Source organism: Protopterus annectens, chromosome 1.part0 (genome assembly GCF_019279795.1).
Source record: "Protopterus annectens isolate FY-2018-M chromosome 1.part0, PAN1.0, whole genome shotgun sequence".
Taxonomy (NCBI): Eukaryota; Metazoa; Chordata; order Ceratodontiformes; family Protopteridae; genus Protopterus; species Protopterus annectens.
Genome location: NC_056725.1, coordinates 168,166,315 through 168,189,860, shown reverse-complemented (window position 1 = coordinate 168,189,860; position 23,546 = coordinate 168,166,315). Strand labels below are relative to the sequence as shown.

At 45.0% G+C, this 23,546-nt stretch overlaps 1 protein-coding gene across 2 annotated transcripts in view; it reads left to right on the top strand.

The window, feature by feature from the left end:
• Window positions 1-23,546, top strand: part of LOC122788278 (alpha-actinin-4) — a 1,502,973-nt gene that overhangs the window by 349,209 nt on the left and 1,130,218 nt on the right. For both annotated transcript variants that reach the window (XM_044055436.1, XM_044055378.1), the window contains exon 4: window positions 3,492-3,578. In XM_044055436.1, the coding sequence (XP_043911371.1) occupies window positions 3,492-3,578 (87 nt within the window). The remainder of the gene's footprint in view (window positions 1-3,491; window positions 3,579-23,546) is intronic.

The window sequence follows — 23,546 nt, the reverse complement described above, 5'->3', positions numbered from 1 at the left end:
CAAATCAGTGATCAGAGGCCCAAAAACATGTACTTTCTATGTTGAGCATGAGGGCTATTGAACTGGTACCAGAAGAGGAAAAGGGACCAGGTTTCTACTGGAGACTTTTCTTGGTACCCAGAAAAGACCATTCTTGGTGTCCTGTCTTGGACTGGTCTACTCTACTCTAAACACCTTTTTAGAGATTCCAAAATTCAAAATGCTGATTCTTCACCAGCTGCTTCATATGCTAGGCAAGGATGCATGGTTGGCAGCACTAGACTTAAAAGAAGCATACCTGCACATATCCCTATCGGAGAGTCTTGCAGAAGATACCTACCCTTCAAAGCAGGCTATATGCACCATCAGTTCTCTGCACAGCCCTTTGGCTTATCTACTGCGCCCAGAGTATTCACAAAGTGCCTAGCTCCAGTCATTGCATTTTGCAGGCAAAGAAATACTCAAATATACCCATGCCTGGACGATTGTTTAATTCAGGCAGAAAGCCAGGACATACTTTTGAATCTGGCCTTTGTACAAAGGGTGCTAACTTGTCTGGGGTACACCATAAATGAAAAGAAATCACACCTGGTACCCTGTCAACAAATTATATTCCTGGGGGCAAGCTTTAATACAACTTCCCAGATGGCTTTGCTCATGCCAGAGAAACAAATTCATTTGACAGCCTACTTCAAACAAGTGGTCACAAAAACCCTACTATCTGCGAGGCAAATACTAGATGCCTTGAGGTTCATGGCCTCCTGCATTCTTCCAGTTCCATATGGAAGACTGCATATGAAGAAACTACAATGGTATCTAAAAAGCCTATGGTGTCAACATTCTCAGGATCTAGAAGCAATGATTCCCATCATACCTTGCCTACGCCTAGAGTTTTTGGTGGGCAGAGGCCTGCCACCAAAAGGGACTACCATTCACACTACCCCCTGCCACCCAAACCCTGACAGACGCATCAGACTATGCATGGGCGGCTCACCTAGCAGGGAAGTGCATTCAGGGCAAATGGAACCCAAGTCAAATGCACCTGCATATCAATCAAAAAGAAATATTAGCTGTACAGAATGCTCTGACAGCCTTCAAGGACCACATTCTTCCAGGACAATTAATGGTAGACTGACAACACCACTGTTATGTGGTACATAAACAAGCAGGGGGGGGGTACACATTCTTACCCCCTCTGCAGACTAGCCATGGCATTGTGGAACACAGCCCTGAGCTACCAAGTGCACCTACAAGCTCAATTCCTGCCAGGAAAACTACACTGGCAGACTAAGCAGAAACCTCATGGACCCACGAGTGGATACTGGAACAAAGGATTTTCAACATGTTAAGCAAATGGGGGAGCCCAGATAGACATGTTTGCCTCCCCCCAGATCTATCAATTGTCCAAATTTTACACAAGGACTCCCCACAAACAAGCTTGGAAAGTGGATGCTCTGTCCTTCAGCTCGAAAAAAACCTATCAGTTTATGCCTTTCCTCCTCTGCCTCTGCTCTCCATAGTACTACTAAAAATCAAACCAGACAAACCAAGGCCGATTTTGATCGCACCAGACTGGCCACGCCAACACTGGTGTACCCCCTCTTGCGCAGTGTCACTGTTGGCCCTATGGCACCTGCCTCAGACTCCTACCCTATTGTCTCAGCAGGAGAACCAGATTCTGCACCCTCTGCTTCAGGCACTGAACCTAGCAACCTGGCTAAATACCTTATCTCTCCTGTACCATCCCTCAGTAAACCATTGGATGTCATTTTAGAGGCAAGGGGGCCTAGTACTAGAAAATCTTATGCTGAAAAATGGAAAAGATTCTGTGCCTGGAACTCATCTCAGAGAATGAGCACAGCAGTGCCAGATTTATCACAGATTTTACAATACTTAACTGAGGCTTCACAAGGGCCTGCCTTTTTCCTCCAAGATTCACACCTCAGCCATTTCAGCTCATTATAACACAGAACCTCCCCTCTTCTCTCATCCACTGCTCAAGCAGTTCCTCAGAGGGGCCAAAAATCTACGACCACCCAGGAGACCTCCAACTCCATCCTGGGACCTTAACTTTGTAGAGGAGAAACTCACTCTTCCTCCTTTCGAGCCAGCTACTACTGTAGACTTAAAATCCCTGTCTTGGAAAACCACTTTTCTTTTAGCAATCACTTCAGCAAGAATGGTATCTGACTTATAGGCCCTGATGGCAGTGGAGCCTTTCATAATCTTTCATGCAGACAGGGTGTCCCTCAGGACCAATCCCTCGTTCATACCCAAGGTGGTATCCAGTGTGGCCCTTAATCAGTCCATTCATTTGCCAACCTTATTTTCTAATCCACAGAACAAAGGGGAAAGGATATTTCACTCTGTGGATGTGCACAGACAACTTTAGATTCTACTTGCAGGACTAAACCTCAAAGGAAATCTGACCAGCTGCTGGTGGCATTTGCTACAGGGGCAGAGGGGAAGGCTATTTCAAAGCAAACCATTTCCAAATGGTTAGGCCATTGCATTAATTTCTGCTAAAAGCACCATGGAAAACCTATCCCACAGTGCATCAGACCCCACTCAACCAGGGCTGCATCTACCTCTACAACCTTTCTTAGAGGTGTCATGCTGCTACCTTGAGTTCTGTAGTACTTTCACCAAGCATTACCATCTGCCAGTTTTCTCTAAATCCAGAGCTGGCTTTGCCACTGCAGTCTTGCAGGGCCTTATAGCTGGTCCTAATGCTATCTAAATTCCTCCTCCCATCTTTAACTTTAGGAATCTACCCAAATGGTGATGCCTGCATCAGTGAAACATGAAGAATGTAGTACAGTTATGTACACTTGCCATAAATGTAGATGTTCGTGTATTCACTGTTGCAATCCTGGTTACCTTTCCTCCAGCCCCCTATTTTTCTCTAGCTATACCTCTACTTTTACTATGCTTAAAAGCCTTTTTGGTGTATTTGCTTTTGGTTGGAGGTATATTTTTGTGTGTGTGTGTTTAATTTTATTGGCTCCCCATTAGGGGGGCACCTGACATCTGGGGCAAGAAAAACTGATGTAATGGCGTCTGATGCATGTTTTAATACCCCTGACGAACTGACGTTATGGAAGAAGGGACAGCAACCGACGCAGGACCCAAAACTTTGTTAGACAGGCAGATTTGCCAGCAGATTACCCAAATGTAATGACTGCAACAGTGAATACACTCTAACATCTACATTTTATGGTAAGGGTACACAACTGTTCTTTTTTAAGACTGGGCAGTACAAACTTTCGCTGCAGTAATGGATGGCAGCATTCCTAGGTCATGGAACACAGTACTGAATATGAAGGATGCAGGGGATGACCAGTCTGATTCCTAGGTTAGTGGATGAAAACTATAGGCAAGATCTTATGACTTATTTGTGCCTGAATAGGTATTTCATTCATGTACTGTGACTGATAGTACTAGTGAAACAATTTTTAGAGGCTTAAAAGTACACAAGAACTACATTACCCTTTAAATGTGTTCCTTTTCAGAAATTGTGGATGGAAATGCAAAGATGACCTTGGGTATGATTTGGACAATTATCCTTCGATTTGCAATCCAGGATATTTCTGTGGAAGGTAAGAGATGGAGAGAGATTTAATTGAGGTTTAGTTGCATATTTAATTAAAATGCTGCTAACTTGAATAAAGATGTGCATAAGAGCATATCAAATTAACTGCTTGTATTTTGGTAGATTAGAGGGCTTAAAACTGTTACATTGGTTCACATAGTTGTAAAAGGTCATTGATTCAGAAATTCTAACTTGAAATACATCTGGCAAGTGTTTGTCAGCAGCCGGATCTTTTTTAGCAGTAGGGAGATCATATTGATCACTGCTGCAGCAGTGCTGTACGGGTTATATCCTGCCAAGGATATAACAGCTAGCCAGCTTCCAAAGCTTCAGGACACCTTCCACACACCTAAACAGTCATTTAGTTCAAGCTGACCTGACAAAACAGGTTTGGGTGCAAAGCCCTTCAGAGCTTTCCAGCTGCTGATGAATGTGCTGCTCTGCAGGCTTTTGAGGATCAGTGGTTGATTTGTGCTGCCGCTTTGCTGGACAGTTAAGTTCCCTTTTGGGGGAAACTTTCATTTTATAGTAATTTTATTGGACTTTTCTGTTTAGGAAAGTTATTTTTAAGCTAGGAGTGTGTTTTAGTAGTCAGACTTGACCGCTCCCTATTAGAAATAGTTTTTTCTCAGTTTTTAAAAGTTAATTAAAATACTTGAAAGCCATTTCTGTGGAGAAACTGATTTTTACTTTTTGCTGCTAGCAAACTGTTTTAGTGCTTATTACTGTTTGGGTGGGGTGATGTCAAATTTTTTACCAACTTTTGCTGTGTCTTGTCCCTGGGAAAGGCACCATTTTTGCCTGTCCATGGAGCAAGCTGCTGGTCCCACAGTTGGTCCTCCTCCATGCCACAAAATGAAAAAGTTTAAGCAAATAACCTTTGCCACCACAGCAAGCTAGCAATTTGTCTCAGTCACAAGTGAGTAACTCTGCTGTGGGGCCATAGCTTGTTCCTCAGACCACTCCTCTTTTACCCCAGATCCCCAGGTGCAGCACCTACACTGGGGGGTTGACCATATAATCTGTGGCTGTTTAGGTTCCCTCAGTGGGCAAGTGAGAGACACTTTGTCCTTTGAGAGGAAACAAGGAAGCTCCTTTGCTTAGCCAGAATGCTATGCACATCCCTGGGTAAGCTGCTGCTATTAAAGCTGTTGGCCCCATTTTTCCTGTCAAAAAAAAAAAAAAAAACTGAAAATACATGTATGTACTCAAATCTCCTTAGGAATAGTTTACTGGGTCTTGTTCAGGGTTTATTTCAGACTATCCTCCTTATAAGGTGTTTTTGGTAAAAGAAAGAGGACTACCTTTTTTCTTAAATATTCAGGTTTTTGAATCTTGCTCGAAAAACGGAAGGAGCAGATGGAGGTTTTTTCTCCGTTTTTTTCTGATTCCAGCAGAGCTTTTTCTGATTCTTCTGTGTGGGTTTCTTTGAGACTTATTTCCAGAATGCGCCAGTTTTCAATGGGAGAATACTGAGGTTAAGTCCTTTAGAAAATGAGTTGCAAGCAGAAGGATTTTTCTGGAACTTTCACCTATTCTTCTAGTTCTGATCTGAGGGGATGTCACTGCTTATTTCCTGATGGTTGAACTCCTACCAGTAAAAGTGACCGAAAAGTTCCTCAACCATAGGTTTTTATCCACTCTTCCCAAACCTGACCTAGTAGATTGAAAGTGTGTGGGGGGGTGTATTCTGCAACTTTATCAGAGTTTTGAATTGTCCAGGCTCTTGTGTTGCGATTTTAATTTCTGAAAGTATGAGGAATGTGTTGTCTGTAGCTTCTTCTGAGGGAAAAATCCGCTTTAAATATAGTTCAGTTGTACAAGTCACTACTAGTTTACAGTGTTTGTATGACTCAGTTGATACTTCTACCAGGGACATGGTCAGAAGTGTTTTGAGGTTTGCTTGGCTACATTCTCAGAACTTAGCAAATGTGAAAAATGCCGCCTTCCTGTAATATCGGGGGCCTTCCAGCTACAAGTCAGTGTTTGTCAACACCACTATATTTTGTAATAAAGTAAAGTTATTGTTTTCCAGGTGTGGTTTGGCCTACACTTGAGCTAAGGCATCAGATTCCAAATTGGAGTACTTGTCTCTTTATTGACTGTTGTGGGGTTTTTACCAAAGTGTTTTCTGTGAGCAGTGGGATGTTGGCTGTATGTCCGTACACACAAGGGTTGTCTGTGGAAGGCAGATTATCAGTTAAGTTTTCCACAAACATTGCGTCCTCCTCCCTGGGTTCCGACCACTGTGCCTCTGGTGTGATCCGTGGCTAACAATCTGAAGTAGGTAGTATTCCTTGGAACACGGTCTTGACTGGAAAATGATTGAAACCTTCACACATACCACTGCAGGAATAATTTGAAAGGCTTTGAGTCCTTCACCCATTCAGCTGAAGTCAGCCATGCCCATAGAGGATTATTTGGTTAAGTTGACTTCCTCAGATTCCATGCAAATGGAAGCTGAGGGAAACCCTACAGTATTGAAGGTGCAGGGCAAATAGTATGGAGCTTTAAACCTTTTTGGTAGTTGTGTCCACAGGGTTGTCCTCAACATTCTGGGGGGGGGGGGGGGGGGGTAGAAAGGGAAGTGAGAAATGCAACTCTGTTTAACAATGTTCTTCATAGTCAAATGTTGCAGGACCAGTTCTTGGGTCATCCCGTCATGCAGAAGGCTGTGACTGGCCTGATTTCCAGAGTTCTTTACATCATTCCTAGCCAATGGACGTTCAAAAACTAAACTTTGGGCATAAGAAAGACATCCATCAATGCCGTTTTCAGGACTTTCTAAGCAGTGAAATAGCATTCTGATGCCTGAGGATAGCATGACTTCCCACTTGTCTGAGGTTAAGTGAGGAGGAGGAAAAAAACATAGGAGGCAGATGGTTCTCATTTCCGTAATCCCTAATTGGGGGGGACTCCTTTAACCCTTGCACCCATCAGTATTGCAGTACTGATTCCCCGGAGAAGTTCCAAAGCTAAAAGTTGGGTGATCATATGACCCTAGGAAAAATTTACAAGAATTTAGTAGCAAAACTTGCTTTAGTCCTGGAGACATTGCCTAGGTTGGTGTTTTGCAGAGATGTTCAGAGTTCCATGTGGCTATCTCTCTAGGATGGGCTGTATAGGGACTCTTTTTTGAGGAAAGCAGTGGTAGTTGCCCCATGCCTGGTAGTCTACTTTAATATGGCCAGGTAAATCTCTTCCATGGTGTGAGTAACAGAATTTAATGCAGGTTACTATCCAATTTGAAGTAGCTTGTTTGAAGACTAGCTTGCCCTTGTTTCCCTCCGTAAAAACCACCAGCAATTTCCTCTGCTCTGTTTAGGGGGTTTTGTTCTGTTTAGTACCCGATTAGCCTGTGCACATCCAGGGAGTGGAGGACACTTGTTCTGCCCTCTTCTTCCCATATCCACAGATTGGTTCTTCCCATATCCACAGATTGGTAAGTGAATAGCTCTATTCAAAGTTCTGATACAGCATAAAAGATGTTTGTTCTAAGGATGACCCTGTTCATATGGAAGGCTATGAAAAGTTCTTTACACATGAGGGCTTGTAGCTCAAACTCTCCTAGCTGATGTAACAGGTTTTAAAAAAAAAAAAAAAAGTGGTCTTCCAGGTGAGCATCTTTAGAGACAATTGCAGCAGTTACAAAGGGGGGCGAGGTTAGTAAATTTAGACCACCCAAAAAGGAACCTTATTCTGGCATGGGGTCTAAAGAATTGCTCCTTTTAGAAGTTTTCATATGGGAATGCAAGAAAGGTGGGGCACAGTGCAGGAAAGGTGATACACCAGATGCATGTACCTTTAATGCTGGAATGTAAAGTGTTTGTCTAAAGAAGCATGATGTGTAATGCAAGACTAAAAATGGCTGCCTGAGAAGGGTTGGTATTTTTGGTGTAACACAAGGTGGAAAGTCTTTTTCTAATGTGCCAGGTATTTCCTAGTATGAGGTCCCTTGCTTCCCTTAGAATGGAAAGCACATTCTTTGGGATATATTGCAGTTCTTGGTGTCAAAACCCAGTTCTCCAGGCTGTTAACCTGAGGGTGCCTTGGTGGGGAGTGGAAGACTGATCCCAGGTTTGGCTGAGATCTGCTTTCTGTGGTAGGGTGCAAAGTCCTCCCCTCAAAGTGTCAGGGGGAGAAGAGTGTTTGGGCCAGAAGGGGGCCACGAGTTGTGCTTTCTTTTTTTTGCCCTGGGTTTTTAGTACCCTGGGGATAAGGGGTTAAGGGAGGGATGTCTACAGGAACCAGTTTGTGAAAGAGTGCATCTATTTTTCAAGCTTTTTGTTGAGTTCTGGAGCATAATAACATCTGTGTGTGTGCGTGTATGCACATACAAATACTTGTGTGTAAAACATTACATATACATGTATGTGTAATATTTAATAAGTTTTGTTTGTGGTGAAGTGAACAGGTCTGTTTAGGGGATCCCCCACTGAATGGTTAGGTCCAGGAAGATCTGTCTTCAGCATCCATTCACTGGAGTGTATAAGGTCCCTACTTAGAGAATCTACCAGGGTATTTTGACCCAGAATGCAAGTTTTGTTGGTTAACCCTATTTCTTGAGCCAGCATTCAAATTTTGCTAGAAAGGCTGCACAGAGGACACTGACTTCCCCCTTGTTTAGGTACATCACTGTGGTCTCTACATATTTCCAGGGACTCTGGGCTTAAGTTTTGTTGAAACGCTTTTTTGACCAGGTAGACTGCTAGTAGCACTCTGATTTTTATTGGTAATTTTGTGCAAGTGTCTTAAGTACTCTGCACTTTCAGGGAACACAGGTGGGGCCTCAAGTTATGTCAGAATTGTCACTGGTGATGGACTTATCTGCATGTTCTTCTAGTCATATGCTGCTGTATCCATAACATGAGGGAGTCTGCCTCTGGTTGACTCGTAAGTCTAGCCATTCTACAAAAGATAAATGCTACTGCGAAGGTACATGTGACAGCCTGCATCACTCATCGAACATCTGCCATAAATGGATGTCTGGTATAAAGTGGACATCATTATGCACCTACCTCAGAACTTTTCTGCCACCTGTGTGACTGCCAGCTCCGGTCATCGCTAGCTTGGAATAGTGACTTTGTGCTTGTCAGCATTCAGGTAAGTAACCCCATAGGGGGTTTTGTTTGTTGCTACTGTGTTGTAGGTTAATGTCCGCTAAAGGGCAAGTGTCTGTGTGGAAGGCCGATTCCACATACTCACACGAGCTCTGCTTATTCTGTCTAGAAGACTACGACCGAACCACTTGAGATCTGTCTGGCATTTGTTCCTAAAACTTAGCCGTCTGGCTGCTCTAACACTTTACCTAGAGAATCGATGTTTGAAATGCTTAGCTAAAGATATGTACCAGACGGGAACTTCGGAGCAGCTGCCCATGAAAACTGCCAAGAAGTCTAGGCATGATCTTACGACTGAGCCTTGTATTCAGACTGTACTTGAAGCTGGTGAAGGCCTGGAGTCTGAGTAAGTCTGAATCCATGGACCTTCCACTGATTGGTACCTGAGGGGAAGCCGTAAAGGCCACCATGTCCCAGAGGGAGTCACAGGCATCTGACTTCAACAGGGGGGACAAGGCTCATTTCCGAACTCCCACATGGAGTATCCCAAAATCATTGTTTCGGAAGGTATTTCAGACTTTGTAGAATGTTGCCCAACATCCGGCCCTCATTCTCTTAATTGAATCTTAGACACTTCTGTGTTGGATGCCCCCAAAAAGAAGCAGCAGAAAAAAAAAACATACTGCTCCTTCTCAGCTGACAGTACTGTCTGACCAAACACCTGACTTGCCAGGCCTTTACCCAAAGCCTACTTTTTGCCTTCTTAGCCTTATGCCAGGCCTCTGCTCCTGCCCAGGCCCCTTCAGTCTCCAGTCGAGAGTAAAGTTTTGCCGGATACTTCCTCTGAGGAAGAGGATTCTTCAGGGGATGAATCCTTCAGTTACACCTCCCAAACTGCTTTTCCTCTGGGATAATCTTCCCCAGAGGAAGAGTCGAATGGAATTGATTCCCCTGGGGAAGACATTACATTTGGAGTGACAATAGTTAAAATGAAAGACCATTTTTAAATGGGACTGCAGTCAGGTTACTGAGTCCCAAAAGAGGTGGTATGACCTCTTACAAATGAGTCCCCAGACCCGTCTGTGGGTACATCTTGCATGCCTTTCTGGCTGCTTCAAATGTCCCTGATTCCCAACCGCCTGCACCCAAGCATCCATACAGATTTTATAAAGCCCCTCAAGATGCCAAATTCCTGTTCAAGGCGACATCTGCAGATCCAACTATTTTTGTGGCTGCAGATAAAACATCTAAGCTTCCCTCCATTTCTTTGCTCCCTTCGTATAAGGAAAATAGATTGAGGGAAAGATTGGGCAAAAAAATCTATACCTCTGCCACCTTAGGTGTGAGAGCCATAAATTATCAAACTCAAATGGCCAAATATTCCTTGACCCTCCTCACGGATGCCATTAAACAATGGGTAACCTACCTGATTCCCCCAGTAAAGCTAAGATCTCTAGCCTGTTAAATTCTTGAAGTTAATAGACACTCTATAAAGTGTAGTTCTGATCCGGTGGAGGCTTCAGCAAGGGCTGCGGCATCAGGTTCTGTCATCAAGAGATACTTCTGGCTTAGTCTAGAGCCTTTACCAGATAAATCTAAACTGATGGACACACCTTTAGATGTTTGGATCAGCAGCTGCTGAGCTCTCTGAGGCCCTTCAGACAAAAAGCAAATACTTCAGGACCTAAGGCACATTTTCATGTCCCCAATTCCTCGCTTCCAGAGGAATTACCCAGCAAGAACAACCTTTGTGAGAAGGCCTTCTACATGTGTATCCCCAAAGAGCAAAAGATTCCAGGAAGCAGACCCCTTCCAGGTCTTCTCCCTCTACTCCAGCTGAAAAACAGCCTTTTCAGAGAGGAAAGGAAGTGGAGGGAAGAAGCTTTGTTCCATCTTTCACCCATCCCACTAAAGAAAATCTAAAACTTCATCTACTTAATGCCAAGTTTTGTCTTTGTCAAGCCCCAACTTAAGCTCACCCCTACTAATTTTTTTACCTCTTCTGTCCCTCCCATTACAGCCAAGTACTAAAGGACTAAATTTATAGTTGTAAATGTTGTAATACATTGTTACACTGCAAAATATGATTTGTACATGTGCTTGAATTTTCTGCTTTGTGTTTCTAACTTGTGTATAACCAATACTGATCATACTTTTGATTTCAAATGTTTATCTGTAAACTGTCTTTGTATGGAGGTTTTCTACTCTGGTCTCCACTGAAAACTGCCACAAGCCCAGTTGGACCAACCCAGTTAACAAATGTCAAATAAAATAATTCAGGCCGAACCTGGTAGTCTGCGACTCCCAGGCCCAAAGCACAGCTACCTCTCTCCCTCCTTCCCTGATTGGAAACTTGCCCAGGATTCTTGAGTCCTCAATCATACAACAGGGTTATTTCATGGTGTGGGAGTCCAGACCAACCTTCACAGGCTTTCCTCGACCCCCTTGAGACCAAATGGTTTACTTTCCTCCAGTCTTGCATGCCATGCTTTTTCAAAGTGCTATCCAAGAGGTACACCTAGAATTAAGAGGGAAAGGTTTCTATTCCAGAATGTTCATGGTCCCCAGGAAAGAACGTCCCTGAAGATCCATCTTGGATCTGTCCCATCTGAATACCTTTCTCAAGGTCCCCTCCTTTTAGACGCTGACTCGTCTTACTCCTTCCACTGATGCATCCTCCAGTCTACATGGTGTGTCTGGCTATAAAGGATGCCTACCTCCACATACCAATCCATCCACTCTTCAGGAAATTCCTTCACTTTTCAGTGGGTTCTGTGCATTTTCAGTTCAGTGCTTTGCCATTTGGTCTCTGTTCGGCTGCAGGTGTTCACAAAGTGTCTAGTCCCAGTTATTGCCTTTGCCAGAATGCAGGGGAGCCAACTCTTCCCTTATCTAGATGATATTGTTATCTAGGTATAGTCTCTGCAGGTTTTCCAACAGCACCCAGACTACAGCATCTCCCTTCTGAGATGCCTTGGGTTTACCATAAACCTTCAGAAATCTTGTGCGACTCCCTCCCAGGAACATCTGTTCTTAGAATGCAGGATCCTAACAAAACAAGTGATGGCCTGTCTTCCAGACAAGATTCTGTCCCTCACCTCTTACTTCCAGGGATTTTTTTCTCCAAATCCTGTCATCCAGGGAGTTTCTGAGGCTCTTGGAATCCATCTCAACCATTCCCATGGTAACCTTAGAAAGGTTACAAGAGTAAATTTCATTAGTACTTGACAGTCTGGAAGCAACACCTGCACCCTCTGGAGTTTATGGTGCCCATTCTTCCCTGCCACTCTAGGGAACTAAAGTGGATTGCCCAGATTTCTGCCAATCCAGGTCTCCCCTACAATCCCTTCCCCCAATCAGGATCTGTACACAGATGCTTCAGACTCTGGTTGGGGGTGCAGCCTTAGGAGTCTGGAGTGTGAGGTACATATGGACTCTTCCAACAGAGGGAACACATCAACATCAAGGAGATGAGAGCCTTGATATTTGCCCTCCAAATCTTCAAAACCCAAATTCTCCCAGGAGTGCTGAGTTGGTACACAGATAACACCACTGTACTGTGGTACATCAACAAATGGGGGACAAAGTCTACCTCCTATGCAGATTAGCTCTGCAGGCTTGGAAGATGGCCCAACAGCGACTAGTATCCCTTCTAGCAGTCAACATACCCTGTACCTAGTATGTTATGGCAGACGCTCTGAGCAGGTCCATGACTCCATCCCATGAATGGATGTTAAATAAGGATGTGTTCCCTGGACCTGGTCCATCAGTGGGGTCTAGCTCAAGTAGACCTGTTTGCCTCCTCCATGAACAGACTGCTTCCAACGTACTGCACCAGGGTACTCACCTCTGGGGCATGGAAGGTGGATGCCTTTCCTTTCCCATGGAAGGGATGTTCACTTACGCATCCCCCCCTTTCCTCTCATACAAAAAGTTCTGCTGAAGATTCAAACTACCTCAAATCTTGTTGGTGACCCCCCCCCCTTTGGCCAAGGCAGCACTGGATGTCCTTCAAGGATGCATCTGCAGTCATCACATATGGGTTGGCCTGCCTCAGGCAGCCCTTCGGTCGGCTGGATTCCAAAGTCTGGGTCCGGCGTCTGCTGATGTCGCACTTTCCCCGACGTCAGAGTGCCTGGGGTTTAAAAGCATCAGCCGACGCCATCTTCCTCAGTCTTTCTTGCCGCATGGTGCCTGAAGCAGTTCGCAAGTGCCGGTCTGCCAGCTCCTGTAATTCAGCTACCGAAGACTTCAAAAAGCCAAGTACCCCGTTGGGGGCTCTTTCTTGCCTCAGCCGATATCAGATAAAGTTAATAATTGTTTAACTTGTGGGAAACAAATACCTCATAAGGATTTTCCACTCTTACTGCCTCCCCTGCCTAGGCCCAGACTACGACGTCTCTGCCTGTTCAGCCTGTGCTTCCTTCAACCGACGCACTCTTAGACGTCAGGCGGAGTTTGCAGAGGAGTTTTTTGGGGCTAGTTTTGCGTATAAGATGCTGTCAGACTCCGACTTCACATTTAATTAAGAAACGGAAGGACAAGGACCGACATGCGGGCCGCGGTTTCGGCTGAAACCACGGCCAGGCCTACCGCGAGTGTTTCTGTCTTGGCTGAAACAGAGTCCTTGGATGTCCTTCAAGGATGCATCTGCAGTCCTTACAAATGGGTTGTCCTGTCGTCAGGCAGCCCTTCGGTCGGCCGGATTCCAAAGTCTGGGTCTGGCCTCGGCTGGTGTCGCACTCACCCGACGTCATCTCTGCTGGTCTTCGGGTATAAATGCATCAGCCGACGCCATTTTCCTCAGTCTTTCTTGCCGCGTGGCGCCCGAAGCAGAAGCTGTTCAAGTGCCGGTCGGTCAGATCCAGAGATTACTACTACCGAATACTACTTCGAAGACTTCTAAAAAGCTAAGTACCCCGTTGGGGACTCTTTCTTGCCTCAGCCGATGTCAGAAAAAGTAAATAACTGTAACTTGTGGGAAACAAATACCTCATAAAGATTTCCACTCTTACTGTTGGCCTTGTTTAGGCCCAGACCACGACGTAGCAGCTTGTTTAGCCTGTGCTTCCTTCAACCGACGAACGCTTAGGCGTCGGTCGGAGTTTGCTGAACAGTTTTTCGGCTCAGATTTTGCGTACATTATGCCGTCGGATCCTCCGACTACACAAATTGTTAAGAAACGCAAAGAGAAGGACCGACACTCGCGGTCCGCGGTTTCGGCCGAAACCACGGTTAAGCAAACCGCGAGTGTCTCGGTTTCGGCCGAAACCGAGAAAACGGTTCAATCCTCAGCCGAATCCATGACTACTACCGAGGCCCCTTCTACCCTAGTTGAATCGGCCTCTGAAATTTTGCCTACTAATGTGGTTTCTCAAGAATTATCGGATACAATCCCTTTGGATGTCTCTACCCCAGCACGTGGTGCTGCTAGGCCTCCTGCAGCCATGTCTATAAAGGCCTTTGCCAGGGCTAAAGCAGCCAAATCTGCTAAGTCTGTGCCTGTTAAGCCCCCCTCTCACAGGCCCAGTTCCCAAATGCTTACTCTGGCAGAGGATCTCATCTCTTTAATAAGGGGAACCCAATCTCACCCAGACAGGGCCTCTCAACCTCCAGAAAAGAGACCTAGAGCAGAGCACCCTGAGACAGTGTCCTCAGATGACTCTTCTGATGATACAGACAATTCAGACCAGAGGCTCCTTTTTCTACATATGAAGATTCCGATGCTGAAGAATCTATTCCTTCTGCCTCTCCACCAGAGGAATTTTCCTTTGGGGAAACCTTACATGCCATGAGAGAGCATTTCCAATGGCAAGGACAAGATTTCTCAGATTCAAGAAAAAGGCTTAGGACCTTTTTACACTTACCGCAACATAGGCCCTTAGCTATACCTCCAGTTCTTCCTGTTGTGGATGATGCATTTAATGATGTTTGCACTGCTCCAGATACTTTACCTCCAGCCCCTGCTAAACCCGATAGGTTTTACAGGGTGCCGGACACTCATCACCACTTATACAAGGCTCCTCTTGCAGATCCTGAGACTATTTCCCAGGGACCTAAGGCAGTAGCTTCGACCTCAGCGAAAAACCCTCTCCCTTCTGAAAGGGAATCCAGGTCCTTGGAGAGATGGGGTAAAAAAGTATACACCTCTGCTACTCTCTCAGCTAGAGCTTTGAACTGTCAGTTTCATATGATCCAATACCAAGAGTTTATGCTTGATCAGTTAACTAAGAAACTGTCTTCTGATGATCCCTTAGATAAGAAATATGTTCTAGAGATGGTCAATAACATTCAGCAGGTTAGTAACCATTCTTTAAAATGTGGCTATGATGCACTGGAGGCTTCATTTAGATCAGCCATGACTGGCACAGTTATAAGAAGGCATGCATGGTTGAAAGAACAGGTCTTACCGGATCATGTTAAAGCAAAACTATTAGATGCTTCTATGGATAAGGTCAGTCTATTTGGTTCTCCTGCCCAACAAGTAATGAAGAAAATGGAAGAGAAGGCAAAATCTGTACAAACAGATTTCTTAAAGGTTCAGCCCCCAAGGTTTAGCAGGAACTGGCCTTCCAAAAATTGGTCCTTTCCAGACTCCTCTAAATCTCAGAGGCAGGAATAGACGTTCCAGAGGCAGAAATCAATCCAGAGGAGGTGCCTACAGAGGACGCCAGTGGCAAGGCAATAACCAACGAGGCACAGATTCGACCACTGCCACTACAACACAATCACAGTGACTTGACTCTGACACCGCCTACCAGGGAACAAATAGCAGCACCCTTAGGCGGAAAGTTAGCCTTATTTTCAAAAAACTGGCACTACATCACAAGAGACAAGTGGATTTTGCAAATTATAGATCAAGGCTACAGGTTTCATTTCCACTCCTTACCAGTAAAAAGAGGAATGCCAAACCTGCCACCAAATCAAAAGACAGAAGCTCTAAAACAAATAACTCAATTAACAAAAATGAGAGCTGTAGAAAGGGTACCACCTACAGAACAGGGCAAGGGATTCTACTCCAGACTCTTCCTAGTACCAAGAAAAGAGAAAAGTTGGAGGCCTATTCTCGACCTGTCCGCTTTAAACACATTCATCATTGTTCCAAAATTCAAAATGCTGACCCTACAGCAACTTCTTCCCATGCTGGGCAAGGAGTGTTGGCTGGCAACTCTAGATCTCAAGGAGGCATACCTGCACGTCCCCATACGACCAAATTGCAGAAGATACCTCAGATTTCTTGCAGGATCAGAGCATTATCAATTCTCAGCATTGCCCTTTGGCTTATCTACTGCACCCAGAGTGTTCACGAAATGCCTGGCATCAGTAATCGCTCATTGCAGGCTTCAGGGAATCCAAATTTATCCATACCTGGACGACTGCCTGATACAAGCAGACAACCAAAGCAAGCTGACACAAGACTTACAAAGGGTCATTTGCTTACTACAAGCCCTGGGATACACAGTCCATTTAAAAAAGTCAAGACTGATACCATCCCAAACAAGAACATTTTTGGGTGCAAAATTGGACACAGTAAAACAGATGGCATTCTTAACTGCAGAAAAACAAGAACAACTTCCTCTTTATTTCTTGGCATTAACCAAACAGGACAAACTAACAGCAAGGAAAGTACTGCAGGCCTTGGGCTTCATGGCCTCCTGCATAATCCTGGTCCCCCATGCCAGACTGCATATGAGAAAGCTACAGTGGTACCTAAAGAATTTATGGTCTCAACACAGGCACAGCTTAGAAACCGAAATACCACTAATCCCATGCCTGAAACTAGACTTCCTATGGTGGGCTCAGGCATGCCAGTCAAATCCAGGCTTGTCCTTCCACAACATTCAAACAAGCCAAACCATCACAACAGACGCCTCAGACCTCGGTTGGGGGGCCCACATGCAGGACCACTGCATTCAAGGCTTATGGACTCCAGATCAGCTGCGCCTGCACATAAATCAAAAAGAAATGCTGGCAGTAAAACTAGCAATCCAGAATTTCAGACCTTTCCTCAAAGAAGGCAAATTGATAAGGACAGACAACACCACAGTCATGTGGTACATCAACAAACAGGGTGGCACTCATTCATACCCCCTATGCCGAATGGCTCTGGACCTATGGAATATGGCTCTGAGCTACAACATTCAGTTACAGGCAATATTTGTGCCAGGAAAAGAAAACATCCTAGCAGACATGTTAAGCAGAACAACCTTGGATGCTCACGAATGGATGCTACACCCGGACATCTTCAAGACCATCTCAAAGAAATGGGGGATACCACAAATAGACTTATTCGCATCCCCACTCAATCACCAGCTCAAGAAATTCTGCACCAGGATATACCACCCACTTGCTTGGAAGGTGGACTCTCTATCCTTCAGTTGGAAAGGCCTGACAGCATACGCATTTCCACCTCTTCCTCTGATGCACAAGGTACTACTGAAAATCAGAGGAACGTCCAAGGATAATTCTGATAGCTCCAAATTGGCCAAGGCAACATTGGTATCCATTACGGAGGACCATGTCTCGAGGGGCAACGTGGACACTACCCCTGATTCCTTTGCTGTTAACTCAGAGCAACTACAGCATCCTGCATCCCAACCTGAAAACTCTGCAACTAACTGCCTGGAACATTGCATGACAGCAACTAACCCAGATTTATCTCAAAGGGTTAAAGACATTATCCTTGAGGCCCGCAGACCTTCAACAAGAAGGAACTATGCAGGAAAATGGAAAAGGTTTGTCATTTGGAGTACTGAAAGAGGGAAAGATGCGTCAAAGGTAGATATTGCCAACATCCTGGAGTATTTGGCAGAGCTTCTCCATACAGGCCTGCCCTACTCCTCCATCAAGATACATGCATCAGCTATTTCTGCAGAATACAGCTTCGATCCCCCTGTTTTCTCACATCCTCTGCTCAGACAGTTCCTGAGAGGAATTAAAAATGTAAAACCTCCTAGGAAACCACCATTACCAGCATGGGACTTGAACTTTGTGCTAGAAAAGTTGACACTCCCTCCATTCGAACCAGCGGCAACAGCAGATCTTCAACACCTATCCTGGAAAACTGCTTTCCTACTGGCAATTACTTCAGCAAGAAGGGATGTTCTTCATCTCACATTGCTGCAGTCCTTACATATGGGTAGTCCGCTGTCCTCGGTCGGCCCGAATACCAAAGTATTAGGCTGACGTCGGTCAAGGCGCTTAAAACTGACATCAGGACGTCAGGGTACAAAAGCGCATGACCGACGTCATTTCCTCAGTCTTTTTTGCCGCATGGTCTGATGCAGAAGCAGCGTTGCAAGTGCCGTCGGCGTTCTGAAATTTTGGTCGGAGTTTCAGACCGAATCCAAGTTGGCTAAGTACCCGTTGGGAATATTTTGTTTTTCTTGCCTCAGTGTTTTACGGATGTCAGAAAAAGTGAATAACTGTATTTCTTGTGGGAAACAGATACCGCATAGGGATTATCATTCTTTGTGTATTCCTTGTTTGGGGCCTGAGCACGACGTTGTTGGGTGTCGCTTTTGTGCTAGGTTCAATAAACGCACTATTAAGCGAAGGTTAGATTGTGCTAGGCTGGTCTTTGGGAAGCGGTGCAATTATAATATGCCGGATTCTCCGCCCGCTTCTTGAAGAAGCGCAAAGACAAAGCAGTTAAACCCAGGCAAGATGAGTCGTCCGTTCCGGACGCCGGTTCTTTAGAGGCTTCAGTGGAACCGGTGGTTCCGACTGAGACTTCTCTGGAGTCTCAGGGGGGGACTTTGATTTTGCAGGAGGTGGTCTCTCAGGAGGCAGGTCAGGCTGAAGGGGCTTCTCAAGTTACTGTACTCCCCTCCCTTCCTAGGGTGGGTAGGCCTTCTCCTTCTTTCCAAGGCTTCTCCCAGAGGCAGGCCAGTTTTAGCTTCTGTTGTTGTCACTCCTAGTTCAGCAGGGTCTGTGCCTAAGAAGCACATGCTTAAAATGGCAGAAGATTTGATTACTCTGATTAGAGGTTCTTTGCCCCCTCCTGATAAGAGGCCTAGGGTGGAGCCAGAGTTGGGAAGTTTTGAGCAGGCTTCGGATGTTTCAGAGTCTTCCGTTGAAGACTTGCAGGAGTACTCTCCTTATTCTGATTCTGATGCAGATGATTCCACTCCTTCTGCTTCTCCAGAGGATTTTTCTTTTTCAGACACTTCATTCTATGAGGGAACATTTTAAGTGGGAAGGTCAGGACTTCTCTGATTCTAGGAAAAGGCTTAGGGAGTTTTTGCTGTTACCCCAGCATAGGCCCTTGGCTATACCCCCTGTTCTGGATGTTGTGGAAGATGTGTTTGCAGAGGCTTCACTTAATCCTGATTCTTTGCCTCCTGCTCCTGTTAAACCGGATAGGTATTACAGGGTGCCTGAGGCTCATAAATATCTTTAAGAGTCCTAGGGCGGACCCAGAAACTATTAGTCAGGGACCTAAGGGTGTCAAGGCCTCTGTTGTAAAAAATCCGGTTCCTCTAGATAAAGAGCCAGAGCTTTGGATAGATGGGGAAAGAAGGTCTATACATCTTCTACCTTAGCTATGAGGGCTTTGAATTGCCAGTTTCATATGTTGAAATATCAAAACTTTCTTCTTTCTCAATTGAAGTCTAAGGTGGATGCTCTGGCGGAAGGCATTGAGTGTAAAGAATTACAAGATTTGGTGCATGTCTCTGAACAGGTGGGTAAGCATTCATTGCAGTGTGGTTTTGATGCTGTGCAGGCTCCTCGTCTAGGGTGGCTGCCACTGGCTCAGTTCTTCGCAGGCACGCCTGGCTGAAGGATCAGAATTTATCTGACCATGTTAAGACAAGGATTTTGGATGCTCCTTTGCAGTCTGATGTGTTTGGTTCACCTGTGGAGTCAGTCTTGAAGAAAATGGAAGACAAGGCTAAGTCTATGCAGGCTGTTAAAGATTTTTTGCAAGTTCAGCCTCCGAAGTTTAGTAGGAATTGGCCTGCTAAGGGGTGGACGTATCCTTCTTATGATTCTCAGTCTAGGGGTAGATCTAGGCGTGGTAGGGGCAGAGCTCAGAGTTCCTTCAGGCCTAGAACAGGAGTTCACCTGCACAATCTTCGGTGAGGGCAGGGGCCAGTCCTTTCGTAAACAGGCCCAATGACCTACTTTTCAGCTGCCAGATCCTTCTTGCCTGGCAGCACCTTTGGGAGGAAGGTTAGCACTCTTCAAGGAAAATTGGATGTTGATTACCCAAGACAAATGGGTATTGGATATCATACACCAGGGTTACAAGTTTTATTTCCATACCTTGCCTCCTTTCAAAGGCATGCTGGACGTTCCTCCTCAGCAAAGACTAGAGGCTCGCAAACAAATTTCTCTACTACTTCAAATAGGGGCCATACAACCGGTCCCTCTGCCAGAAGTGGGCCTAGGATTTTATTCTCGCCTGTTTCTAGTACCAAAGAAAGGAAACACGTGGAGACCAATTTTGGATTTATCTATCCTCCACACATCTGGACATTCCCAAGTTCAAAATGTTGACGTTACAACAGCTTTTACCTCTGCTGGGCAAAGATCACTGGATGGTGACTCTGGATCTCAAGGAGGCTTACCTTCATGTTCCTATCAGGCCCGGTTGCAGGAAGTATCTGCGTTTTCGGGCTGGGACTTCACATTATCAGTTCTCTGCATTGCCCTTTGGCTTATCTACTGCGCCCAGAGTGTTCACGAAGGTTCTGGCTCCAGTGGTAGCTTTCTTCAGGCTAAGAGGAATACAGATCTATCCTTATTTGGACGATTGCTTGATTCTGGCCCAAGAAAAGGACGAACTTCTTCATCATTTACAGTATGTGATGGCAGTGTTAAGATGCCTGGGGTATTCTGTGAACGAAATAAAGTCCAGTCTAGTACCCTCTCAGGACATGTGCTTTCTGGGTGTGAGACTGAATACAGCATCCCAGATGGCCTTTTTGACCCCGGACAAACAAAAGAATATTTCCCTCTACTTCCAGTTGTCTCGTCAGTCCAGGCTGACTGCAAGGACAGTCCTTCAAGCCTTGGGGTTCATGGCATCTTGTATTCTGGTACTTCCCAATGCCAAACTGCATATGAGGAAGCTACAATGGTATCTCAAGAATGTATGGACACAGCACTGCCAAGATTTGGACACTGTCATTCAGATAATACCTTGCATTCAAAAGGAATTTTTGTGGTGGGCTCAGGAATGTCACCTAAACAAGGGACTCTGTGACCCGGCCAGAGGAGAGTCAGATTTTAACGACAGATGCCTCAGACAAAGCTTGGGGAGCTCATCTAAATGGAAAATGGGTACAAGACACGTGGCCTGCCAGACTTCAACATCTACATATCAACTTGAAGGAGATGTTAGCAGTCCAGTTTGCATTGATAGCTTTCAAGGATTTACTTCTTCCAGGGCAGGTGTTGATTCAAACAGACAACACAACTGTCATGTGGTACATCAACAAGCAAGAGGGAACGCATTCTTATCCTCTATGCAGACAAGCAATGATTTTGTGGGAGACTGCTCTCGGTTTACAGCTAAATCTTCAGGCAAGGTTTCTGCCAGGAGCACAGAACTCCTTAGCAGATGTGTTGAGCAGACAAATTATGGATCCCCACGAGTGGAAATTGGATCCTCATGTATTTCAGAGATTGACAGTGTTATGGGGAACTCCAGACATAGATCTGTTAAGCTTCTCCACTAAATTACCAGCTGCCAAAGTTTTGCACAAAAGGTTTCATCCCACAGCTTGGAAAGTGGATGCTCTCTCATTCAATTGGAGCAATCTTCACGTGTATGCCTTTCCACCTCTGCCTCTCCTCCCAAAGGTACTGCTGAAGGTCAGACAGGACAAGCCAAACATGATTTTAATAGCTCCAGATTGGCCTCGACAGCACTGGTACCCATTACTGAGAAGTCTGGTACAGGAGCCTCCATGGCCTTTGCCTTCGATTCCTCACCTGCTGTCTCAGGAGAGCAGTCATTTACTCAATGTCAAACTTCATTCTCTACATCTGACAGCCTGGCATATTCTGTTTTAAACCCTGGAGGGTCTCTGCTTCCACAACAAGTTTTGAATGTTATTTTGGAAGCCAGAAGGCCTAGTACAAGGAAAGTTTACGCAGATAAATGGAGGAGATTTTTATTTTGGAGTACAGCAAAGGACTTTGATGTTTCTAAACCTAATTTAAGTGTTGCCTTCAATACCTTACTGAGTTATTGGACAAAGGTTTGTCCTTCTCCTCTATAAAGGTTCATGCTGCAGCAATTTCTGCTCACTATGACTGTGACCCACCATTATTTTCTCAGCCTTTGTTTAAGCAAATCCTTAGAGGGGCAAAGAATATAAGACCCCCACGTAGAGCTCCTACTCCTGCTTGGGATCTCAATTTTGTGTTGGAGAAACTCACTCTACAACCTTTTGAGCCTGCAGCATCGGCAGAGTTGAAATATTTATCATGGAAGACTGCTTTTTTGTTGGCCATTACCTCTGCGAGAAGGGTTTCTGAATTACAGGCCCTTATGGCAGTTGAGCATTTCTTAATTTTCCACAAGGATAGGGTGTCTGCGTACTAACCCTTTTATGCCTAAAGTGGTTTCTAGTGGGGCTTTAAACCAAACTATTCATTTGCCTACTTTTTATGCAAACCCCCAAAATAAAGGGGAAAGGATTTTGCACACTTTGGATATACACAGACAGTTGCGATATTATTTGAGCAGAACTAAAGGGTTCAGGCAGTCTCAGCAGTTGTTTGTTTCTTTTGCTTTGGGTTCTCAGGGCAAACCTGTTTCAAAACAAACTATTTCTAAGTGGATTGGTTTTTGTATTGCTTTCTGTTATTCCCATCATGGTAAGGAGATTCCAGCTGGGATTAGGCCTCATTCCACTAGGGCTACTGCCACTTCTACAGCTTTTTTAAGGGGGGTGGCTACTAAAGTTATTTTGGAAGCAGCTACTTGGAGTTCAGTGCATACTTTCTCTAAGCATTACCACCTTCCACTTTACTCTAAATCTAGGGCTGGATTTGCCACTGCAGTTTTACAGGGCATGTTGGCAGCTCCTAATACTTTATAGTTTTGCCATCCTCTCTGCTTTGGGATTCTACCCATATGCAAGGACTGCAGCAATGTGAGATGAAGAACATAGTACAGTTTTGTACCTACCATAAATGTAGATGTTCGAAGATCCACATTGCTGCAGTCCAATTTACCCTCCCTCCTTCCCCTCTGTTGTTGAAGGTGGTGGTGTGGTTTGTGTTGTACATATTGTAAATATGGTTAGTGCACGGGTGGTTGGTTAGGTTTTGCTGGTTTTTGGCTTTGGCCTTTCTTGTTAGGGCCTTCTGACATCTGGGGCAAGAAAAGACTGAGGAAATGACGGCTGTCATGCGCTTTTGTACCCTGACGTCCTGATGTCAGTTTTAAGCGCCTTGACCGACGTCAGCCTAATACTTTGGTATTCGGGCCGACCGAGGACAGCGGACTACCCATATGTAAGGACTGCAGCAATGTGGATCTTCGAACATCTACATTTATGGTAGGTACAAAACTGTACTTTTCAGAACTACAGGCTTTAATGGCAGTACAACCCTTCTTAATCTTCCATCAGGATAGAGTATCCATGAGAACTAATCCTACATTCATGCCTAAGGTGATATCCAGAGTGTCTCTAAACCAGGCAATCCACCTACCTACTTTCTTTCCCAATCCACAGAACAGGGGGGAAAGACTCCTGCATACCTTGGATGTACATAGACCGTTGCGCTACTACCTGGACAGAACCAAGGGTAATAGAAAAACAGACCAGCTTTTAGTAGCCTATGCAACAGGAAGGGAAGGAAAAGCAATTTCCAAACAGACAATCTCCAAGTGGATAGGAAATTGCATAAGATTCTGTTACTCCTACCATGGAAAGCAAATTCCACAGAACATA